The following is a 24,674-nucleotide window of genomic DNA, read 5'->3' as shown; positions in this document are numbered from 1 at the left end:
AAAGTCATCCTTTTATTTCTAACTGTGAATATAATAGAAACCGTAGGTAAAAAATATAGTAATCAGACAGCAATCTTTACAGAAAACAGAAACACATTGATTGGGACCTGAAATTTCAAATAAATCAGTACGTATATAACCTTAATCTCTCTATGTGTGGACTTTTAATGAACCAGCAAGGGGCAATTATTCGTTCCATTTCACTGAATGTTAAACACGAATAACGGGACTTGATACAGTCTCCGAGAGGAGCAATTCAGGGAAAAACTGGGACAAGAGCGCGCCGAGCGTGCCGGTCGACTCCTTACCTCGATGGGGACGCCGTGCGTGACACAAGGGCCGAAAAGGAAAATTTGAAGTTACGACATGAGCCGACCAAAAGATATACTTCGAGGTAACGACCAGCCTTGAGGGAATAACAAGGAAATAAGTGAACGGGCTAGTTTATCGCCGTGGTTTCGGACTGGTGGCGCTGTAATTTAGCCAACTTAATGCGGAGAAACTGGCGAAGCTATAGATTCAGATTATTGTTCGCTGATGATATATTGAATGGAGTTTGTTACATCGAATCTATGCCGGCGTAATTTTAACAAAGGCATAATGAAATTTACGAAAAGCCGCAGTATTTAGTGTATTGTTGGTGCATTATCGTGTGTTAGATCGTTAAAGCTTTTTCTTTGCCAACAAAAGTGTACCAGGATGTTTGCATGCATCTAATTATGTTAGCATGCAATAATAAACTAAATGAAACCAAATGAATTAGAGATTGAAATTATCTATATTTATTGGAATATTATGAGTAAAATTTACGATTTCATTAAGGTTTTCTGTAAGATTGTTATAAGATTATTCTATTAATATTTCTTTATTTTAAACTTTGACTACTAAACAATATGTAGAAATTAATTATATTTGTGAGGTTTAAACTTTACATATTAGCTTATTCTAATAATCTAAATAAAATTAGTAATCTTTATTGAAGGTTTTCTGCAGTTAAATAGTGTACTTTACTGTTCTGTTATAGTATTTAAATCTATAAATAAAACAAAAAGAATTTGCCGAATAAACAGATGAGCAAATAAACACAAAATTTCGGGACGGGAATTTCACGCAATCTTGTTACATATTATATACATATGAGCTATTCGTTGCGCCAAACTCTTAGATTTTTTAGTGGCCGAATGCGGCTAGATATAGACTTCCTTGGTGTTAGTGGCAGTGGCATAACTTAATGTATGCCTTATAAAACTACCTTTTTTACAAAGTTCCTAGCCATTTACGAATTATAAGATGCGACTATATGTGCATTCTATAAGATTTCACGTATTTCTCCCTAACGTTTTAAACACTTTTAAAACTCCTCAGCTTATATTGTTCAGCATTCTTTACCAAACTGTTCTACACCACCTCAACATTATTAAAGTTTGACCCTTTGAGAGAAGTCATATGGTGATTGGACTGGCGAATATGAAGATTCGGAAGTAGAACTTCTTATGAAAATACGTTAAAACGAACAACACCATTATCTGTTTGAGTATCCTCCAGTTTCTGGCATGTATTTATTCCTCGTCTGTCGTTCAGAATAATATAGCAAGACTCCTTGAGTAGTGAAGTAATACTTGACTGATTTGATGTTCGCGGTTGATAGCAATCAGCGAACATAGATTCGCGGATACGCATGTTGAGTATTGAGTTTTCTTTATGATATAGTTCGCATCGTGGAGACTGTACGGCATGAGAATTAATGAAGAAAATATCAATATCCTGATAATTGGTGTTTCGCCTGCTATTGTAAATCTAGCTATAATCTAAAAGTACTTGTGATCAGTAATACAAAAGAAAAAGTGGCATCTACAGCCGAAGTAATAAACCGAATCGACCAAGATGCAGTAGCTTTTCGTTGTCTAAGATGGTGTTTATGGAAGAGAACAAGTATTACAAGTATTGTTATCAAGACCAAAATCGGCCTCTTTCAAACACTTATCTTCCCAATTCTTCTGTATGGATTCGACACTAGTTATCTAATTCTTGATTACAATTTGTCATGTCATGTCTCATGTCAACTTAAGGTCTCTTAAATGCGATGCTTAAGGTAAATTCTGCATGTTTCTCTTCGAAAACGCAGACATAATTTGGACATGTCTGTCGAATGAAAGGTGAACGAATTCGTGCAGGCTTCTATGGCGGCATAATGCAGATACTCCCTCTGAGGACTCTCTATGAATATATGATGCTGAATTGTCTTCTTGCGTTGCCAGGCACCCAATGTTTTTGTTTAGTATATATTTAAGAAAACATATTTTTATATGCAGCTTTAAATTTGCTAGAAGTTTTTATATTACCTGCTACTATATGTAATTTCAAGAAAATTATATAAAATCGATCGCGTTGTCACTATAGCTGTAGTTATTTCTAAATAGAACATAATTTATACTTCACACTTTGTAGAAATATGTTTACATTTACCAGTCCGTAGTAATCAAATCTTACCTTAATCATATTAGCCTGTAAGTTCATTGTCGTTATTATTCGAATATCAAACCAGCCATCGAATATAACGTGATTTAGTTTTTGCTTATTTTTTTGAGCCTACCTCTATATTTTGAACAAAAGCCATTATATCCTTTACTCATTAACATTCTGATACTTTCTTTCAAACATCTTTCGTAAAAACATCAACCGGATGGATTCATAATGAATCCAATAAGACATGGTATTAGATCGTTGCTATTTTAGCTATCTACTTGAAACGTCTCTGGCAACAGAATATTCCATTGTTGCAATTCAGCCTGAAAATGTTGTTTTCCTCTGTAATAAATCAAGATTTGGGGTGAAGCTGATCATTTGGCTTAATATATGCGATTAATTTTTATTTTCAAACTCAGCCTCATGAGAATTGGAAAGGCTGCTGATTTCTTCTTCTTCTTGCACACATTCTCCTCTAATTTCCCACTTCCGAATCATAAATTGAAGAAGGACAAGAAATATTAATAGAAAAGCTGTGTCAATAAGAAATAACTTGAATAGCAGAATTAGTATGTACGAGAATGTAGGCCCTTGATTACATATCATAGGTTTTTTTCTTGCTACCAAAATAAAGACAGTAATCATACTGTAATACTATAACAAATATCGTGCATAAGTTATTGTGTACCATATTCAGAATTTTTTGTAATCTTCAAATGGTTATTAGATTATTTGTAATTTGATAGTCAGCACCTGAGACAATACACAATTGGTTAGTTGCATATCCCATAGATAAAGTAAAAAAGATCTTAGGAGTCACTACTTTTTTTGATATAACCAAATTCGTCATAGTTACTATTGAAAAAATATTTGTACAAAAAAATTGAACCCAGATCAAAAAATAAATATGGAACTTACTAAAAATTAAAAAATTATCAATAAATCGTTTTTTTTTTATTAACAATCTAAGTTTGATATTTTTTAATTTTTTAGTGAGTTCCTTATCTATTTCTTTGAACTAGGTTCAATTTTTTTGTTAAAAATACTTTATTTTTCTCTTTTTAGTCTTAGATATTTACTGAATAAACTACGCAGTTATTTTAATAAGTATTACAATGTCCAAGTATGAAGAAAAATAGGATTAAAAAACAATGATTGAAAATAAGGAACGTTTCAGGCCCTGGGGTCCGCCACCTAGTCTTGGTGATGTGGCAAATGTTCCAACCAAAACTAGAATAAAAGAATTTCCTGTTTTTTTGGGAATCGAATCCACGAACTCCGCGTGTGTACTCAACATTCTAACCTTTATACCATAGAAACAGTGGCCTACAATGTTTTTATGACGTCTTATATGGTTAGTGCTTCAAAAGCAAACTGAACTTTTACACTGAACTACTTTCGATTTTTCGTCACAGTTCAGCAATAATATTATACACTAATATCTGATTATTTTAGATAAGAAATATGTGAAAACATTGTACGTGCCTTTGAAATTTGAGGTATTCCATCGATTTTTCCCCATCATATCCCAACATGGTTCCAATGGGACCACCTCGGAAGTGCGCTATTTCGAATAAAAAAAGAATTTTAAAAATAGGTCCATAAATCAGGGAGAAATCGGCGAACATACATTAAAAAACTGTACAGCCGAAGATAGGAACCTTCTCATGTCTTGAAGTCGGTTAAGGAACGCAGGAGGACTACAACTGCACGAGAACAGTGGACTTACCCGGAGGTTGAAGAGACAAAAACCCTTTAAACTAACATAGTTACGTGTGAAAGTCAGATGGACAAGATGTAGTGTGTGATGGCTAATTGACTATATGAGTACTAAATAAAATTGCGCACCACCTATGAGCTCTAAATGTACCTTGTATATCTGGATTCTGCCCTTGGAAGTTTATATATTTTATTCACCAGTATCCATACATTTCTTACAAGCTCACTTTGGAAAGCTTTAAAAATCGTCTTCCCACTAATTTTTTTAAAATTAAATTTTGTAGTGGATGCAATAATAAAATAAAAATAAGAAGATTATTGGATACGTCTATTAAATGAAAGATAAACAAATTTCTCGTAGACTTATGTGCGAATTCTAGCTCCGAAAAGGATATGAGTTAAAATCATATAACGCGATCTGCAAAATAGGAAATTGACATTATCCAAGGCCAGAACTACTGCTGCTGGAAAAGGTTCAAAGGATCCTATAATAATGACTAACAAAATACACAAACAAAAAGTTACAAGTCCATTTTCTGTGAAGCAAATATGCAAAATAATACAAGACATTTAGGAAGTTTAAAAGGGACTTTTTTTGAATTCATTGAATAAATAGCCGCCGCGCGATAATCCGCAGATAAATTAGTCGGAGTAAAAGTTGTTTAAAGGGCAATTATCACTGGAGGGAGAAAGTACGCAAAGTAATCTGCAGTTGCTCTTTAGCGTCCTGTTGTTATGCAAATTTATCGGGTATTTAGTTAGCCCTCCTAACAAGCGAATTTCGGAGATGGAAAAGAGAGAGCGGCAAGAAAATGTAGCGTCGTAAGCTGCGGGCCAGTCCTTATCGAATAAAAAAAAGGCCGCAAGACAGTGTTATTCTAAAAATAGAATATATTTAATTTTTTACTTAGTTTCTAATAACTTGCATATTATGTGATACATATGTAATAATACAATACTAGTTACTAGATTAGGAAGAAGCTATAATAACTATATAAAAGTATAAAAACAAACTTGAAAATACCTAACTATAGTTTTAGCAACTTTACGGTCAAAATCGAAAGTGTAATAAATTTAGTGATTATTCTGTAGCGACCTTGGGTCAGGTCGGATTTTATTTATTATAATAAAGGCCTATAATATATCCAAACATATCGTTCCAGATACTGAACAAATTGCGAGGTGACACAGGGGACTAAGAAACATTGAAAACGAAGATCTGGTAACCCCCAGCAGTTGATCTCGGATATTGGAGAAGATAAAATTAATTAGCCCAATCTAATTACCACAGTTATTGCATCCAACTTCTATTCACCGAGACATAATCTCCAAAATACAAAGATTGCGTAACGCATGTAACATTTCCCTCAAAAATTCAGCATAAGCATCATTTGACTGAAGTGTAAACAACGTATCCTTTTGAACCGACTTCAAAAAAGGAGGTGGTTTTATGTTCGACTGTATAGTTTTTTAATGTATGTTCGCCGATTGCTCAATCAATTATGGACCGATTTTCAAAATTATATTTTTTTATATTAAATAGTGCACTTCTGAGGTGGTCCCATTGGAACCAAGTTAGGATCTGTTGAGGAGAGGGGGGGGGGTTAGTAAATCGAGAATTTCATCTTTAGTATTTGTGTATAATGTTATTACTGATCTGATGTGACGAAAATTCGGAAGTAGTTCAAAAATTACGGATAGATAAACCACATTGGTTTCAACGCTGATTAAATGCAGTACCGTATTGATGTTGCGTGCATAAAACATATTCCCATTTTGTCTCCGCCGGCTCGTATCCCGATTGACCAAAGCTCGTTCATCAGCTGGAGCTCGGCCATGTGTGCACACTATCGATTCAATAAGACGCCTACAATGTCGGTTTGTCAGGTTTTATTCAATGGTTTTGGGCGAGCGGCACTAAATCAAACGGACCATTTATCATCGGTGCCCGGTATTAGTTCGCAAATTTCCAACGGTCGTACGACCAAAACAGGCACGGATATGTTTAGTTAATGCCTCGAACATACTGCCGATTGTAAACCATCGGAATTTCGGAGATTATTGACCGATGCTTTCGCGTCTCGTCGCTCTGATGGATCGGTTTTGAATTAGTGAGATTTCCTCGTCACATTGCGCCAGTGTAATATTCAGTCCGAGATTCTCTTTACATTGTAAGAGTGTATAAATAATTTAATGAAAATAAAAAAAACATCCGCAACATTGTAGGTCATTCCTTATATTTTAATTTGGGCCTATTTTGGTCATTATACCTCAGATAATTAGCAAAAGTCCAAGGAGTGAGTCTTGTCATTCATACTTAAAAAAAATTGGGACGTTGCCAGTTCTTGTAAATTTTATGTGTACTTTGAGAATATCATAAACTACACAATGTTATAACCTGTATTCAGAAATTAATTTAATATTACGACTGGAAAGCTAAGAAAATGTTTGTAGTATGTACCGTTAATAGACACTCCTAAATTCTGCATAGACTTATTTATTTATTTTACATAAAAATGTTGTTAAGTTTATATAAATGTTATCCGTATTATTCTAGAAGTAATAGAAAACGTGAAACATTTGAGTGTAAGAAAAATATTTTATATAATGGGAATCAAGAAAACAAACAAAATATATGATAATAAATGCAATTTAATCAATATATAAACGTTACAATAGTCACATCTTCACGTATTTTTTTAAAATATGCTGCTGCGTATGTGTTTGAAGTATTGTCCACAATCCTCCATAAAATACTATATCCATTACCATTAACCTTGAAGGCTGTATCGGAAATATAAGATAATTCGGTAAACCCTCTGGGTACCATAGCCTGCACCGCACTTAGAAAAACAGTAGAACAAAATCTTCGTTCTTCATATAACCTTTCAATTATTAAATTTATTTCAATCAATGCATCTTTTATATTTAAACATTTAAATTATTAATTTTAATGAATGCATGGTTCTATCAATTTAGTCTATAGCTAATTGTTTTTACCTGAAGCCAAATCGATACGCTTTTATGTTATTATCATCTAATAAATAAATCAATAAGTAGTCGAACATGTTTGAGTAATTTGAGAATTACCGGCATTAAGAAGACCGGCCTACAAAATTAAACTTCATTTAGCAGCTTTCTGGATTTAGTTATTTTATCATTTTCGTTATTTTCCATTATCATTGCTACTTGTTTTATCTAAAGGAAGCCTTAATTGTCTAGGATGTGTGATTTTTTAACGTGAAAACTGTTTTAAAATATTTCCTATAAGAAAATTAAATCAAGGAACTTTCTTAGTTCTTTCTATGCTTTTGGATAAATCCCATCTCTCCATCTGTTTTGGTAAGATTCCATTTAGTTATAAAGAATTTAACTATGGGATTCTGCTGACAAGAATATCATAACCATCATTCAACGGTTCCAAAATAAACTATTGAGTGTCATGTGTTGATGCTCCATATTTCATATGTAATGAATGTATGCGATCTATAAAACATCCAAAAATATTATCCCAGGCGTTGAACACTTGGGGGGCCAACATCGACAGCTAATAACCTTGATAATTACATTGATCTCGGATATCATTTAAGGCTACTTGTATGTTTCAATCACGGGCCATTATTCAGTGGACTGTGGCACGTACAACATCGCCTGCCCAAGTGTCTCTCAAGTAACACTTCCTCGCTCTTTTTTTTATTACATTTTCCTTACACATCAGTCACATCAGGCAGCACTGTTTTATCTCCATTCAGCGAGCAATAACTTCCAAAATGTGATTCATCACAACATCCCTCTATATATAACATAGTAGGGAACATCAAAGACTCGACTCCCACGGTGACTTCTGGAGAGCCTTGGTAATCGTAACATGGAAAGTAAAAAAAGTCGCCTCCAAACTTCCTTTAAATACATCTGGCTTTCCACAAATACTCAGAAAGATAATGAGCAAAGATCAAAAAAGGCACCTGGATATGACGAAATTTCAGTGTTTCAGCTAATACAGCCCACAAGATATGAAATGCTCACATAGTCTTGTTGCCTAAAAAAGGTACAAGATGTTCGCCTTCAGATTGCAGGTCCATCATCTTGCTTAATTCAATCTACAAGATTGCTGAAATAACGATCCTTTTCTTGCTAAATATATTAACTGACGACAATATCATCTCACACGAATAACGCGAGTTCTCTCTCAATCATCACATATGTTCTATTAAAAGAGATACATTCGCAAGGACCAGCGACAATAGGGTACATGCCTCGGCCTGCATGTCGACCGTAGTTTCATGTGGTCTACGATTAAGGATCATCAATCGTTTATTATCAGTTTCTAGTCAGGTCCATGTATTGATACGGGTCAACATTAATTATTATTAATACATTAATATTGATACGGTCAAACACCTGGTCCGGGTATATCAACTGAGACCTGATGGATAAACTGCGGAATTACTAATTTTAGGTGTAGTAAAAAGCAAACTTCTAAAGCAATCTTTGAGCATTTCATTGGTTTTCAGAAATGTGTCGGGAATCTGGAGCTCCAACCAGTTCCCTTTTTAGAAAATCATAACAGACCCAGCAGTATTCTAAAATTCCTATATCATATCCTTGACAGAGGCGTTGCCGCCGTAGTAACGGTGAACACATTTGCCGCTTGGATATCTCATAACTCCTAAAATAGGAGTCCTTACGCACACTGAAAGTTCTATAAGAGCCAGAAACTCTTCTGCTGATCAACCTAGTCAAACCAGGCGATATTCTACATATCATGTGAATAAAATTGATCATATCATACTACTAATTATAATATCATTCTTTATTATGTGTATTATCATTTATCATAGGAAATATTCATTACTTATTGGGCAAGTTGTTGAACCACTAAGCCTAATAATTAAAAGTAATCTTTTGCAAATCTCACATATTTACTAATACAATTTATAAAAACTCAGAAATATTCCAGACAAACGAAAACATATGCCGATTTCTAATAATTATTTGTTGTTTATATGTTGTTTATTACAATTATTTCAAGTAAATAACAAAAAACAGTGATAACGAGTCAATTAAAGAACTGTTACTGATGCTGAATTTCAATCGTAACCAAACCTTCTATTATTATTTGTTGTTACCCGCTTCATCGATGCTGCTGTTGTTGTTTTTGTTTTTTTTTAACGTGCTCGTTCACTGAGACGCGTTACATACAATCGATATAGCCGGTATTAAAATCCGAAATAGAAACACGCTTAATTGGTTATTAAAACAAATTTAATTCGACCGTACCAATTGTGTTTCCAAATCGAACAGAACGGCATAATTCGGCCGCGTTCGATTTCGATAAAAATAGCCGCCATTGTTTTTATATGTTTGGTTGTTTGAAGTTTATGAGGGTTATTCCATTCGGGCATTTCACTAACAGCTAGTTGGAAGGAGATTTAGGAGCCGCTGAAGGTATTATTGCTGATATTCATGCGCTAATTCGGAACACTTGCGAGAACCAAAAAGTATTAGATACAAAAATTAAACCGTTGATTATTTTGTCGTTTGTCATATGTATTATCATTTATCATAGGAAATACTCATTACCTATTGGAAATTTGTTGAACCACTAAGTCTAATAATTAAAAATAATCTTTTGTAAATTTCTCAAATACTTTCTAATACAATTTATAAAAGCTCAAAAATATTACAGAAAAGCGAAAACGTATGCGGAATTCGGGCTATAATAATAATAGAAGGAGATTTAGGAGCAATTGAAGGTGTTACTGCTGATATTCAAGCGCTAATTCGAAACACTTGCGTATTAGATACAAAAATTAAATTCGTTGATTATTTTATGCAAAATAATAACTAAATATATCTGGAAAACATGGTTACTGAAATATTTATTCAAGCTTATACATTGGAAGAATCAATTAGTTCACATTTTTTCTGAAATAACATAACACTGAAAGGGTTTACCTTTTTTATTTAGGAAGACCTAGAATTCGAAAATTAAAGAGTATCATAAAAAAATCTTATTAAAACTTCATAGAAAAAGTATTACATCCGTATTCGCCGGACATTGTTACTGCCTTCAACTTTTAAAAGAAGCGAATTGTTGATCGATTCTTCATTATCGCTCTCAATATTCGCAGTCGGGCCATTTAACAGTCGCTTGGTTGTAAAACTATTTGGAAATAATACCTGTATTTTTCTCCACCAATTTACATTTGTTTGTCTTTTGAATATAACTGTTTCTACTCAAATTCCTAAATGTTGGTTATTCGATTCGGGCGTTTCACTGACAGATAATTGGTAGAAGATAAAACTAATTCAATTATTGGAAAGTATTATAAGTGATATTTCTTTTTTATATTATAAGTTTTATAAGTTTATTACACTGGAAGCATCACTTAGTTCAGATTGTCTCCTTTCAATTTTAAAGTAGATTCAACAAATTATGTCGAAAGCTATACGCTAATCATTATGGAATATCATATTAGATTCCTTATTAGATCTTGATAAAAATGTGATTGCTTCCCTATTCGCCAGTGATTCCAGTGATTCCTGTGTGAAATGCGGATCGATTCTTGTATTTTATTCTTGATTATATGATTGTTGATTATCGGTAAGTTGTGAAATAAGGAAAGGGTTGTATAATAACTATTAATTTCATTTAAATAACTATTTTGTTTAAGAAGAGAGGAGACGACTTGCTGAGCGACAATATAAAACGATACTAAGTATTTATATCTATTCGAGCATAAACCAAACTTCCTATGTCTGGACTCATCACTAGCCACTACCTCTCATGATTTTCGTAATCAGGTCTGTTAACAGTTGCGTGATATAACATTTCCCTCCGAAAAAACGACCAAAGAGATGTGGTCGTTGTCTCGTCTAGGCAGCTTACAGTTATAAAATTATTTGCCTTTGCTGATCTGGAATCAGTAAATGCTGAAAGTGAAATGATGCTGCATGTGCATGAAATAGCACTATGATCTTCCGGAATCCTATCGACTTAACGCAGTTACTATATAGAACAAATGATCATTGCAGAAATAAAATTTATAACTAAATTCAAAGAATCAGAGTAAAAAATTATAATTTTTGAAGAACCAATGACAGAGAAAAACTAAATAAATACATTAAAATATAAATTTCGAATATCCAGTGATGTTCTTATTACTAGATATGAACTTGATAAATCATATTTGCAAGAAGAAAATGGATTAGTTAATTAATAGAAAAATAATTCCCAAAATTCCTATTAGGCAATGTGAGCGCTATTTTGGCTGAAGTTTTCGATTTCAAAATACATGTTCACATTTGATGCTAAATTGTTTAACCATGTAACAAAAATGCATTAAAATGAACTTTAATAAGGTTTAAACCTGAATCTGAACCCGATGGATCTGAACCCGATATGTTGCCTGTGAAGCGAGTTATAAACCGTTTAAGAAAAAAATATCCTGCAAAAATATAAAGTAATCCTGCAAGTTAACAAAACAAAATTAAAAAACTAAAGATTTTTGCGCTGACATGTTTTAAGTCCTAATATCTGCAATCCCACTCAATCCTAGTTACCAAGACCTTCTCATATTAGTGGAGTCGCAAGTGCGTTAGCTCAAAAGGTTTAGTCCTCTTGAGACGGTTTGTTAGGTCAGCATTTTCGAGAAGGTGGATTTCCTCGACATTGGTTCGATTAAGAAGTCCCTTGATACATTACAATATCGTAGCCTGCTTGATATAATACAGTATCGTAGCTTGCTTAGTACAATATCGTATCTTGGTGTCCATACAGTCTTAATTATTTGTGGATGTATATTTTATTATGCGTTAATAAAGTAGACGAAGAAGAAGTAGAAGTAGTTTGGTGGAGTCCAAATTCTAATAGTCTACAGATGAGAAAATGAACTGAAATCCGTCTTTGGTGGCAGTACACTTTAAGCTGCAAGCTTCTGTCGAAGTCATAGTAGACTACCTTTGGTGGCCTTGTGTTCTGAAATGTGATGCTTGTGTCGGGTGCTTCCCTCCAAGGACTGGAGATGTTTGAGCATTTTCGGTGGTGACCCTTTGGTGACTTTACATTTAACTACATAAAGAGATGTTTCAAGTAACAGTGGAACGATTGCCAATGCAACGCCAACCTGCTTTCTTTTCTTGATAAGTTAATTTTGTTGCGGATGATTGAATGAATCCAATTGAAAACAAACTTAGGATCTGCTTAGATGCCTACCGACTATGCCAGCTATGATATATGTAAGGGTTTAAAAGCAATAAAACTTTTAACTTAGACATGCTATTTTATTTTTAAGGAAATTGGAGGTGACTTCTTGAACGCCCACACAAAACGACACTGATAGTTTTAATCTGCTATACTCGTTCGTACGTTGCTTCATTCAATCTTAATAAATACACTTGAGTATGCAGTATAGTCCAGGATTTGTTTGAGTTGTAAAATTAGCGTGAATATTTTTAGCAAGACTCACTTTTCTTGCCATTGTTTTGTCCAACTGGTAACTAACGTTTTTAGAGGTATTATAACATTTTCATGATATTTTTTTCAGAACTATTATGGTCTACCAACACACTAACCTGAGGATATCCTGCATTTATTGTCTGTAATTCCGCGCAAAAACCCTAAAAACGTTATTCGAAGTATACACCGATGTAGGACTTTAATAATTAATATTTAGAAATAACTTTTTGAAAAATTAAATACATTAGAAACATATACAAGCAAATTATATTTTTGATCGCAATATATAAAACAACTACATCTATATTCGATCTGGAGGGAAATCCAAATAAAACCATGTCACTGTTATCGTCTGAATTCGTTCATTTACATGGAAACACTGAAGCGAGAACGATAAATCAGGCGGAACGCGAAAAAAATTACGAATGTTGTATAAAATATTAATAGAATCAAACAAATATATTCAGGGAGGAATGTAAATTAAAATTTTCCTTTTTCTCGTCATTATTAGCTTGGCGGACTATGAATATTCAATAAGAAAATTTATTTGCCATTTTTCGAATTTAAATAACAGCCTGGAGTAATATTAAGCTGGCCAGTGTCGTAGTTAGTGCTATAAATTAAAAGGGAATTTTATATTTTCTTTATTTTTGTGGCATGAACATTTTATCGAACATGAACACACAGTTTTCTTGTCAAAAAAACTCCATGCAAATTTGTTGAAATAAAACCTCACTAATCTTTAAGCTATATTTTTGTATATATGTAAATATAATAATATTAGATGAGTGACTGTAGCGGTTTCTACTAAGAGTAACGTATTTACAACAATAAATAGTCGAGACTATTTTCAAAATCTTTCAATCTATGTAGTTTTTTTCCTCGTTTAAAAATACCGAATTCTTTCAAAACTGTATCTATTCAGTATTTAGGATTATATTTTTTGGAATTCTATTACAGTGTTAGGAAAGAAAGCTGCAGCAAAAGGTAACCAAGTTTTTGTGGAAGTACGTCAGGTAATAGATGGTATAATTTTAGATATTTCCAATTTTGGAGTATAAATAAGAAAATACACCGCCACAAAAATGTAGGGAGGACTAACTTGAGGCAAGATATCCAAGCCAAGAAGAGAAAATACATAAAGTATTAAATATTTATGCAAGAAAATGCAAAGAAAATGTAAGGAAATAGACTTGTCAGATTAATATTTGCTTCATCTGAAGGAGTCGATATATTTCCCAAAATATCAAATATGAGAATATCATTTTGCAGTGATATTCAGGAACTCTCTGGAATATCATTAAGAGTTATAATTTGTGATGGCGAATAACAAACATTACCCAATAAATTGTTTTGCTGGTAGCATTATCAACATTATATATAAATAAATACAACTGGTTATTGATTTTAAATTTCCTTGCACAATAAAGTGGTATCTTGTTTCTAATTACTTTAATTCCCTTTGGGGCACATCCCCCTTATTCCATTAATATAAATTGAGTCTAAGGTGTAATAAACAACTTTTTATATATAAATAATGAATTAAATCAAACGCAGAATTGGTGATTTATAAGTACTATGATTTTTACAGATTCTAATATCCTTTAATATATAAACTGTTGTCTTATATCTGTATATTATAGATTTTTCCAGCTTGATCAGGCCAGAACTCCCCTCATTTCATTAATATAAATTGATTGTAGACACGCTTAATAACGAAATATTAATAAGAAATATAAAGGTAATAAAAACAAATTATAGGTTACGTTAGAATGAAATTAAAAATTAAATAGTGGAAGTACCATATTAATTGTTAATGTATGGCTAATAAAAATAATTTATGTCTCATATTAGAATGTAATATAGGGATGGAATTAATGAAAAAAGGCCGGCTTCATATCAAAGGTCACGGCTTATAAAATAATAAATTATGAAGTTTTTTTAATTAGTTTAATATCTCTAGATTTCTGTACTAATTCGTTCATTATTATTTTTTGGAAGCTTTGGTCAAATAGCATACTGGAGTTTTGGCTTTTTCTATTTAAATGCCTCATACCCTGAGGTTTCTGAGGATATAATAGGATAGGATCTTTAAAAAAAAGATTTTAGTATGGTTAAGCCTTCGGTTATATATAATTTTGATTTTTATGGATGAAACCATGGTGCCACAGTTGATGGCGAGCTTTAAATATAAGCCCTGTAATGTTTAAAAGACTGCCCCTGTAGGGAACGTAGGGTACATTAATGGAATACCATACATTTATTGGAGCTTTCTACATACTTTGGGGTCGATGCGTTTCTATACAATTTGTATTTTATTTTTGTCACAATTTATATAATCCTCTTCCGCTCCTATTTACAACAAATCATATGTAACATTGTCTAAATATCAGAAGTCGCAACCTTGGTTATATATTACGGTCAATGAATAAACGTTACGGTCAATGAATAGTCTTATTAAGAATTGCGATTTTTAGTTTATTTAAAAAATGAGCATTATAAATGAATTTAGCATCAAGTTAGTTATGACAGACAGTTGCCTATATACGAGGTGCTTAGATGTATATGATGATTCCATTAAGTATTTTGAGCTTTTCCCTTGTGGAAATAGAGACTTCTATCATTAGCACAAGTCGGATAAGAAATGATTGTATGAAGTTCAATCAAAAATTTGCTTTTTCTCAAATTTAAGAACACTTCTGTTACGTTACGTAATATTCGTTATAGCTAGCCTTGGGAACTACCGACTGAAAATAGTAGAAACAGTCGATAGTCCCCAACCGATAGAAAAATGAACTAACAACTGAATATATTAATTATTATTTCAGTTAAATACAAAATTCGATTGTTTTTTTTTTAACTTATTCTTGATAAGAGACGGAGATATACGATTGTTCGATTCTCTTGTCTTTTTCTATTTATCAATCAAAATGTTGTTCTTTTTACCTTATTATATTAATAAATAATCTTAAAAAGAGAGTTCCGATATTCTGCCATATTAATGGACAATGTATTATTATTTACAATTATACTACAAACAAAACACAAAACCATATATATTACTTATAAATCTATGGAAGCTTAAATTCGGCACATTATTTTCAAGGTCGCGGCTAGGACGCCAAGCTATATTAGAAATCAGTTGAATGAAACTAGCAAGTCTGAAAATAGTAACTGAAAGTACATAACTACAGTAGTTGATTGTAAAAAGTAGTAAAAACAGTTAAACCGAAAATAGCGACTGAAAGTAGATGGCTGAAATAGTCGATAGTAAAATCAGTCGGACCGAAAATAGCGAGTGAAGCACTCAATAGTAAAGAATAGTCAATTACTAAACAGTCGATACTCATCTTCAGTCGATAGTTTCCAATGCTAGTTTTAACCAAAAGCCTGCCCAAAACTCACTACTAAACTCATTAACAAGCATACTTGTCTATTCGCCAATGGGATCATATACGAACTTTTCCATGTCAGTGTCCATGTACCTACAAACTGTTACCAATGTCGATGTTTGGCCTGGTCTCATCTTTAACGAGTACTTTTCTGAGCCATACAAAACTGAAATAACCAGTATCTTATGGCCCGAAAATTTCGATTTGGATTTAGACTATACACTTTCGTTTTCATTCCTTTTCTGTAGAGGTTGGACTCCGCTTTTTCCGTTTTTTTTTTCTAAAGTCTCAAATTAGCTTGCATTAAGCTTGCATGTATAGACCATCGATACCTGTTAACACAGCTCTAAGTGCAAATAGTCATGGGTTAGTCCAAGAAACCCATGTGCATTGATATCGAGGCGGAATATTCATAGAAACTTTCTTCTGATAGGATCAGTAAGTTGCAGAGCATTACGAGTTGCTAAAACCGAATTAGTTTATTACTACAGATATCTACCAAGCTTAATTGAATAAAGTGAACGAATGTCATTAATGTTTACATAATAACACTCGGGCATATGTTATGAGAGTTGTCAAGAGTAGTGAAGGAAGAATACATTGCTGCAACTGAAATAAGAAGGTCTGCAAAATCTAGCGCACTCACGAGTCTTCCTGAGTGCCATTTTTCTAAGTCGAAGCAGAATTATACAATATCTCGAAATGGTAAAGAAGGCGAAAATGGATGGACAATTGAGTAGATGCCCTTCATATTGCCAAAAGATGGGAAAAAGTTGTGGTAAATTATGAGTAATATTTTGATTTACACATATTGTACCATAAATTCATTTTTAAAGTGTACTAATTAGCCATATTCGTTCGATGCTCTTAAAGCACCGAACCCACATTGGACAGTTGAATGATATTATTTCCCATCTCTGATATACTACACTATGTATGGTACCTGGATGATATAACAAAAGTATTTTCTTGCTTCTTTCATTTGAATATTGATTCTCCCTTATTGAAAAACCTTATATTTTGCAGAAGGGTCGCTACCCCACCATATTATACTCATTGTAAAAGCATTTACCCTTTAGAACGCTGTCCCTGGCTAAACTAATGAATACCGGCTTAATATTTAACGAAAGTAGGAGTGACATATGATAATAAGTCTTAAAAGAAACATTATTCTTCATTAAAAAGCGGAAAGCATAAATTTCTTTCTGGTATAACTGTGCAAATGAGAATTTTTTTCTCCGACACAATCCCCCCTTTTATACATTGTATTAATTTTACTCCACCCTACGTTTATAACATGAATAACATAAATAAATCATGACGAATCAAAATAAGGCGTCTGTACACATTTTATGCAATATGTTTGCCAGGTTTTTTATGGGAGTCCTTCTGCGTGTATTTTCGTGCAATTTTTATTCTTGGGACTATCAAGATTTAAATAAATTTTACATACATGGGACGAATGAGTTAAGTACTGTTAGCCTTGATTATATATAAACATAAACATGGTACGTTCTTTCGCAATGAATCCAATATCTCTCCACTGAAAATAAAGATGTTGATTATTTCTTAAGACAAATACAATTTTCCAAGGCAAAAACTATTTTAAGATCGAGCTTCAGCCTATGATAAAAAAATCTCTATTTGAAAATCTTATAACATTAGTTATAATATTCTCAATATTCTTCTTATATTAAGACAATATATGGTTAGGCAACGATGAAATCATCAATTCATTTTCATACTTCTTCAGAATATCGAAACCGAGTGACAGAGAAGCCATACTGCATCGATCAGTAATTAGGTGGCGCTAAGTCTGGAGAGTAGGTTGAATGCGGCAAAATTTCACAAGAGTCTAGTTCTGGAGAGTCCCGGCATGCGCACAAAGTTTTGAATTAGCAGCGTCGCAATTTGTTGAAATTTATACTTATATTTGGGAAATTTTGATAGAAATAGAATAAATTTTCTTGAATTTACAAGTTAACCTAATATTTTTGTTGAGACCCAAGTTAAAATATTTTGGTACATGTTTCATCTCCTACAATACAAAAAATGAAATATGAAGAAACTTTTATAAACACCTTTCTTCTTAAAATAATTTTGAAAAGAAAGCATAGAAAATAAAACAACAAGCTAGTTTGGCTGCAATTTTGTTTTTATTTCATTTTAATAACTCTCATACCTCACCCTTTAATATATTCTTATGAATTCCTGATTTAGATTTCAAATTTTAAAGTGGTAATATTTTTACTAAAATAGGAACCACCGACCTTGAAAATCTTCAAATGAGCCAAACTTTACTGGTTTTTGTTCACTATTAATGCTATGGAACGTATGTGATTTTGATAAGATATACTCACATAAAGGACATCAAGTCATAATGAACTGTACTTTTACTTTCGCAGAATCAACGATGCCTAAGATATAATGAATTTGGTATAGATGATCAAATTTGCAAAATTAAAATAAAAATTGAATGGATACGCATCTGGATATAATGTTCTCATATGTCTGTTCAGATTATAAGTGTAGTAATAGCTTTTTTGGCAATATTCGCAAGTACGGTTAATATTCTCTATTCTTTCTATAAAACGCCACTACTCAAAATTTTCCATTCGAACTGAAGTATTTTCAAACTTTTACAACATATGGCCAGGCGTTGTCATGAAAAAGGATGATAGTTTTACTTACATTACAGTTCTGCGGTCTAAGTTGGTATATCCAATTGGTGGCATATTAATGAACCAAAATCTTTGTTTCTGTATAACCATGAATATTGATATTAAATTATAATTATAATACATGGCGCCATTCCGGTGAATTAACTGCGATGAACAAAAAATTCTTTTCAAACTTTCAGATCCAATAGACTAAGCAATAAGAAATAAATAAATATTTTTAGCAGTCATAGAGCATTAACTTATTATGTACATTTTCAGAATTCGTTGCGTGGTCTTAGCAGGAAGATGCTGAGAACTTCATTTCGCTGCATTTGATCGGTTAATTTAATTTACCATTGCAGACACCCTCAAAAGTATTTTATTAGGAAGGCAATTCTAATGACAAATTAAATTTGAAATTAAGTCCAAATGTAATCTCTCAAAAAATGTAATAAAATAAAATTTTAAATATTTTAAAATATGAAAATGCAAAATTTAAATATATATAATGTATACATTGTATACGTATCAGGTAAAAAAAATGGTCACATATACATACTTAATTTAGCCAACTGGTGCTATTTCTACTAAGGAAACTGACGTCTCATTTTTTTATTTCCGCACATGAATTGCGTACACAGCACTTTTGAGACTGAAGATATATTATAATCAAATAATAGTGATTGCAAAACAAGTAGTCAAAGTCAAAGTCACAAAAGTGCTGAAAGTACTAACTGAACTGCGTCATAAACAAACTAAAACAAACCATAGAAATAAACAATCACATTATAGAAATGAACCAATCAAATGCATTTGTAGGGCAATTCAAATCGAACCAATCAAACAGTGGTGTCAGTGCCTGCATTAGTTGCACCACGTACAACATTTTCTCGTTTTCGCCTATTTAAGTTAAACCTCTATATGTTAATGCTCTATGACTGATATATGCCCACCGATACAGCTGTTAAAAGACAGTTGCCAAACTGCCAAACGCGCAAAGTATAAGATAAGTTAGACCTTAAGGTTTCTAAAATTTTCCAACTCTATGTACAATCTTTAAGATTTCTCTCTGCGTAAGAACCATTTACGAAATGTCAGAAAACTTAAAAAGAGATAAATGAAACCGGTAAACTCGTTCTCAGATTATGGCGTGACCAAAGGAAACGGGAATTCATTTATATATATATATATATATATATATATATATATATATATATATATATATATATATATATATATATATATATACATAGAGATTATGATTAAATTGCGCGCCAGTATAAACTGGAATAATAACATTATAATAGTCGTAGTGGCCAAATTGGGAGCTGTATTCCCATATAGATGCTTGTTTTGCAGCAGTCGTCTTGTCGATTTTTATATACGAACATCGTCATGTTTCAGAATCGAGAACAAGCTGATATGGACCTCTTCCAAGAAAAAGAAAACCCTTTACCTGCAGGTCCGTATAAACGAATAGCAAAATTGTGTTTGTGTTGTGTTCAGTTGCTTTTCGACAATAAAATTTAGTTCGCGTCATTTATTTTATGCATGAATTATATTTTTTTTGTTGTTTTCGATCGTGTATAGAAATTAAATCGTTTCTAGATCATATTCTGCCCAATAATAATTATTATTCTTGGTTAACTATCGGTCTATGGACTTCTATATTTATTAAAAATTCTCAATAAAACACAGTTCTTTAATGCAATAAAGAAACAAATTGAAATTATTCTCCTAAATTTATTTTTCTCTTATGTCCTTTTGTGAAAATAGTATTTACTAATTAGGGAGGTATTATGATTTAGATACATATTCTTGAAGTGTTCACTAAACTCGATAAACAGGTATGAAAAATATATTTCCCATTTCATCACCAAGAATTGCTTTTAAAAAATTAAAAATTTTACGTCTGCCACGTGGAAAGAGAAAATTACAAAACTACCCTAAAGTTACCTAATACTGCATAATAAATAAATTTCTTACAAATACGGCATCTTTAAAAAATATACTTTTCATAATTCCATTTTGTCGAGAAGTTCTCATTATATTAAGGGTACAAACTAAAACCCACTGATTTTGTAATGACGGTAGCGAAAAACCGAGTTTCAAAAATTACGAATGAAAATTTTGTAATTACTTAATTAATATAATTATATTATATTAAGTCCTCGTATTTATATTTAGGAACTAGATGCAATCATCTCCGGGTAGAAAACATAAAGCATCCCTGAATAACAAAGAAGTTAGCTAGAAGAAACAAAACTTTCCTACTCATTAGAAACTACTTAACAAGGCCTTTTGCATGGATTAAGAGCTTCGAGATTGGTTCAAAAAGATTAATATTGGCTTCCGTATAAATTAAAACCTGGCGACAAGACGGCAACAGCTGAAAAGAATGGCATAATTCATTCAATAATTACTGGATATGGAATGCGGATGCACTATTACAATTTCAAGTGACAAAAATCATGCGGATTGTCCGACTACGTCTCCAATTTCAGGAGTAAGCCATATATTCATGACACGAAGATGTTGTATATGGTAAAACCATGTCTGCGTGGTGTATCACCAGTTGCTTAAATCAGGCGAAATGATTACGGGATCATCACTGCATTAAGAGAGGCAAAGTAATCTTATTACATGACCGTTCGCATGTGGGTTAAGAGGTTAATACTTCTCATCCCAACCATTCTACTCTGTGACACAGTTTATAGCTGAATAGTAGCGTCAGTTCTTTAGTATCATCAGTAGAAAATATTAAGATTTCGGAAGAAAAATAGACCAAGTTTGTAAGTAGTTCAATAAATTACAAATAAAGCTTGAAAATTTGAAAAATAAATGTGTAAATGTTGAACACATAATAATGGTACAAAAAAAATCGATCTTAATTGGTCATTAAATTGAGATGTTGTTAATGAAATGATTTTAAAACCTCTTGGTACTGCCAAGTAGTAGCTACAATTACTACATCCGATTAGAGAAAATACTGTTAGTCGCTCAAATTAAGCTGATAAGTTATGATGCACACTAAATTGAAAAATGCAGTTTCATGAAGAACTTAAAAACCATATTTTCTGAATTAATAAATTAAAAATATCTAAATTTGCTTTATTCTGCACTCTGAGTATTATTTTTCGACATTCTGAGGGTGTATTTGTAGAAGGAATTTGAAGTAAGGATTTTACGAACCTGTTTTTGAAAAGTGTCTAATCGATTTTATTTACTCAATAAAAACTTGCATCAATATGTCACTGTATTACGATGGCTACATTTGCTGATGATACTGTGATTATAGCTGTCGGAGACAATAGTGAAGAAGCCTCACGAAAATTACAGCAGGCAAGTGACAATATAAATAAATGGACACAAGCTTGGAAAATAAGAATTAATGAAAGTTAATCTGTACATGTGCAGTTCACCTATAAACAGACCGTACAAGCACCAATAATATTAAATAATACTATCATTCCATAGAGCAACAACGCAAAATATCTAGGAATGAATCTTGACGCAATAATTTGCTGGAACGAACATATAAGGAAGAAAATAAAAGATCTGGAATTGAAATAAAGGAAAATGTAGTGGCTAATTGGAATAAAATCACAATAATCAAAACATAATAAATTGCTATTATATAAACAAATGCTGAGACCTATGTGGATATATGGAGTTCAATTATGGGGATGTTCTGCAAAGAGTAACATAAATAAAATACATATTTTTCAGAACAGAGTCCTGAGAGGTATTGTGGGCGTACTTAAATACTATACTTACCTACATCGAGATCTTCAGATACCCACAGCCAGTGAAGAAATCAAGAGAATTGCAAGGGGACATGAGAAAAGACTCGAGAGAGATATTGCAGCTTTTGGACGCAGACATAGTGTTGTGTAGTGAGGTGCATATATTAAAAAATTCAGCAGTGACATGTGTAAACATTATTTCACCAGGAACTGATAGAGGGCCGATGGGTCCTCCTAGTTATATACCTAGATTTAAGTTCAATCATAAAGACGACATAAAGACATTGTGTAAACACATAAACATTGACAAAAATTGTGGGTTAAACGGGAACGACTAGTAACAATGTATTAATTAAATAATAAAAAAAATATGTCACTATGAAAATGTGAAATTTCCATCAATATCTTGTATATCACTTTTAGTTATAACGGTTTTAAAAAAGTTTCGAAAGGTGCTTTCGCAATTTTGAGATGTAATAGCGAGACTGAATACAAATCTGATTTTTCTTGACTTAATTACAAGATAATATCGACAGAATTTATTGTTAGTCTATAATAATTCTATGACTACTCCAAGATCTATAACTGCTATCTATATATAATATTTTATGAATATTATTTTTGACTCGTTTTAAAAAATATTAAAAAATTACTAAAACAGGCAAGGTAAAATAAGTTTCTTGTTAAATAATAATATATATTTCTGCTTTTGCATAAAGTAAAACTGAAAATGCTCAATTAAGTCAGATCATCGAAAAAGTTATAATCGAATGGTAGTGAAAGAATAGAAATTCTACAATTGCTGGTCGTTGTCTTGCGTAATATGAATCAATTAAAATTTCCCCAGACTAGGCAATTTACTTTTTCTTAGTTTCTATGTTCCATTATCCGAATTAAACTGCCTTCGTAACTTATAGACGAAGTTTTCGGTAATTGATGGTGTTCATTAGTTCTTTTAGTTTTAGAATTAGAAACCAATTTGTATTTTCTTAGATATATAGTGCATTGAAAATGTTAGGCTTACCAAGTAAAAATAACGTAAAAGTTAATGCAACTATTTTTAAATTATGGTGACAGGAAATTAAGTGAATAATTATTGAAATTCAAGTAAAAAAATTACCTTTCCTGTATATAATAATATTTTTCTATATAATAACATTAATTTATAATAAGGAACAAATATCATAAATATATTTACAGAAGAGCAAATATCATTTCATGCATATCATATATAATTTTGGTGACTCTTATTTATTGACCCTAAAAGGTGAAGAAAATACAAAAGTATAATAACGAGAGTGGCACAGAGTTAACTGAGAAACTTGAATGTTGGCACGTCTGAACTGAATCAGTCAGTGACTGAATGATCCAAAGTACCTTTCAATAATATCTCAGATCAATGTCCCGGGTTTGTCAGATAATCGTTATCGTTTACTGATAAACGGTCCAGGATGAACAGAATTTGTGCTTTAAATATTCAAGGGAACTGCTGTTATAACATAATAACGGGTACAATGTGTAATTACATCACCTTAATATACATTTCATATCTTAAAGGATCCAGTCTTCTACCTCTGAGGAGCACTATCATCATCACCATCAATTCACAGCCGGTGTTCTGAGAGAAAATCTGCTTCTCCATCAATACCTATCGGTACTCTAAGACTTGTAATTGTTTTTGCCAAATTTCGCTTAAATTTTACCAAAAGATGTCCCAAACTTCTTCCTTAATAGGATGCATTATTTCTCGCATCTTGTTCTGAATGTTAATCCTTAAGCCTTAAATATCATATAAACAAAGCTTCCAGCGTACAGATGTCCTAATTTGGGAGCCATATAGAATATGCATGCGCAGATAATTAGGCTACGTTTTACCTTTTTTTCATCAATGCGGCGAATCTGCTCGAACATTATATTCAGATCTTTACTTGCAACTAGAGTAGCAAAAGAACCTGCAACTTATAGGTTATTACCTGCAGGTTAATTCAGTTTACTATTTCAGCGGTAGATGATCTCAAGTATTTAAACCCCTTCAGTTGTTTCATCTGTATCCCGTTTAGGTTTATAATATCAGGTAATCCTCAATTATTTGGTATTTCCTACATTAATTCTCAAGTCGTATGTTTGATTCGTATTTATTTTCAGAAATACTTTTGCGACCTCTGATATATTTTTTCAATATTGGAACAATTATTGCTTTTTGTCCAAGCTGATGGTACTCTCTTCGATT

General features: G+C 32.2%; 1 protein-coding gene across 2 annotated transcripts in view; it reads left to right on the top strand.

The window, feature by feature from the left end:
* Positions 1-24,674, top strand: part of LOC143198205 (heterogeneous nuclear ribonucleoprotein C-like 3) — a 608,535-nt gene that overhangs the window by 145,242 nt on the left and 438,619 nt on the right. Inside the window, exon 2 of one of the 2 annotated variants that reach the window (XM_076407314.1) lies at positions 20,103-20,160. The exons of the other annotated variant lie outside the window; for it this stretch is intronic. Coding sequence (XP_076263429.1) covers positions 20,121-20,160 — 40 coding nt within the window. The 5' untranslated portion in view covers positions 20,103-20,120. The remainder of the gene's footprint in view (positions 1-20,102; positions 20,161-24,674) is intronic. 2 annotated transcript variants of the gene reach the window in all.

Source organism: Rhynchophorus ferrugineus, unplaced genomic scaffold, assembly GCF_030347505.1.
Source record: "Rhynchophorus ferrugineus isolate W39M unplaced genomic scaffold, kcgeb_rfMv2 rfM6, whole genome shotgun sequence".
Classification (NCBI taxonomy): domain Eukaryota; kingdom Metazoa; phylum Arthropoda; class Insecta; order Coleoptera; family Curculionidae; genus Rhynchophorus; species Rhynchophorus ferrugineus.
This window is presented reverse-complemented; position numbering and strand designations above follow the sequence as displayed.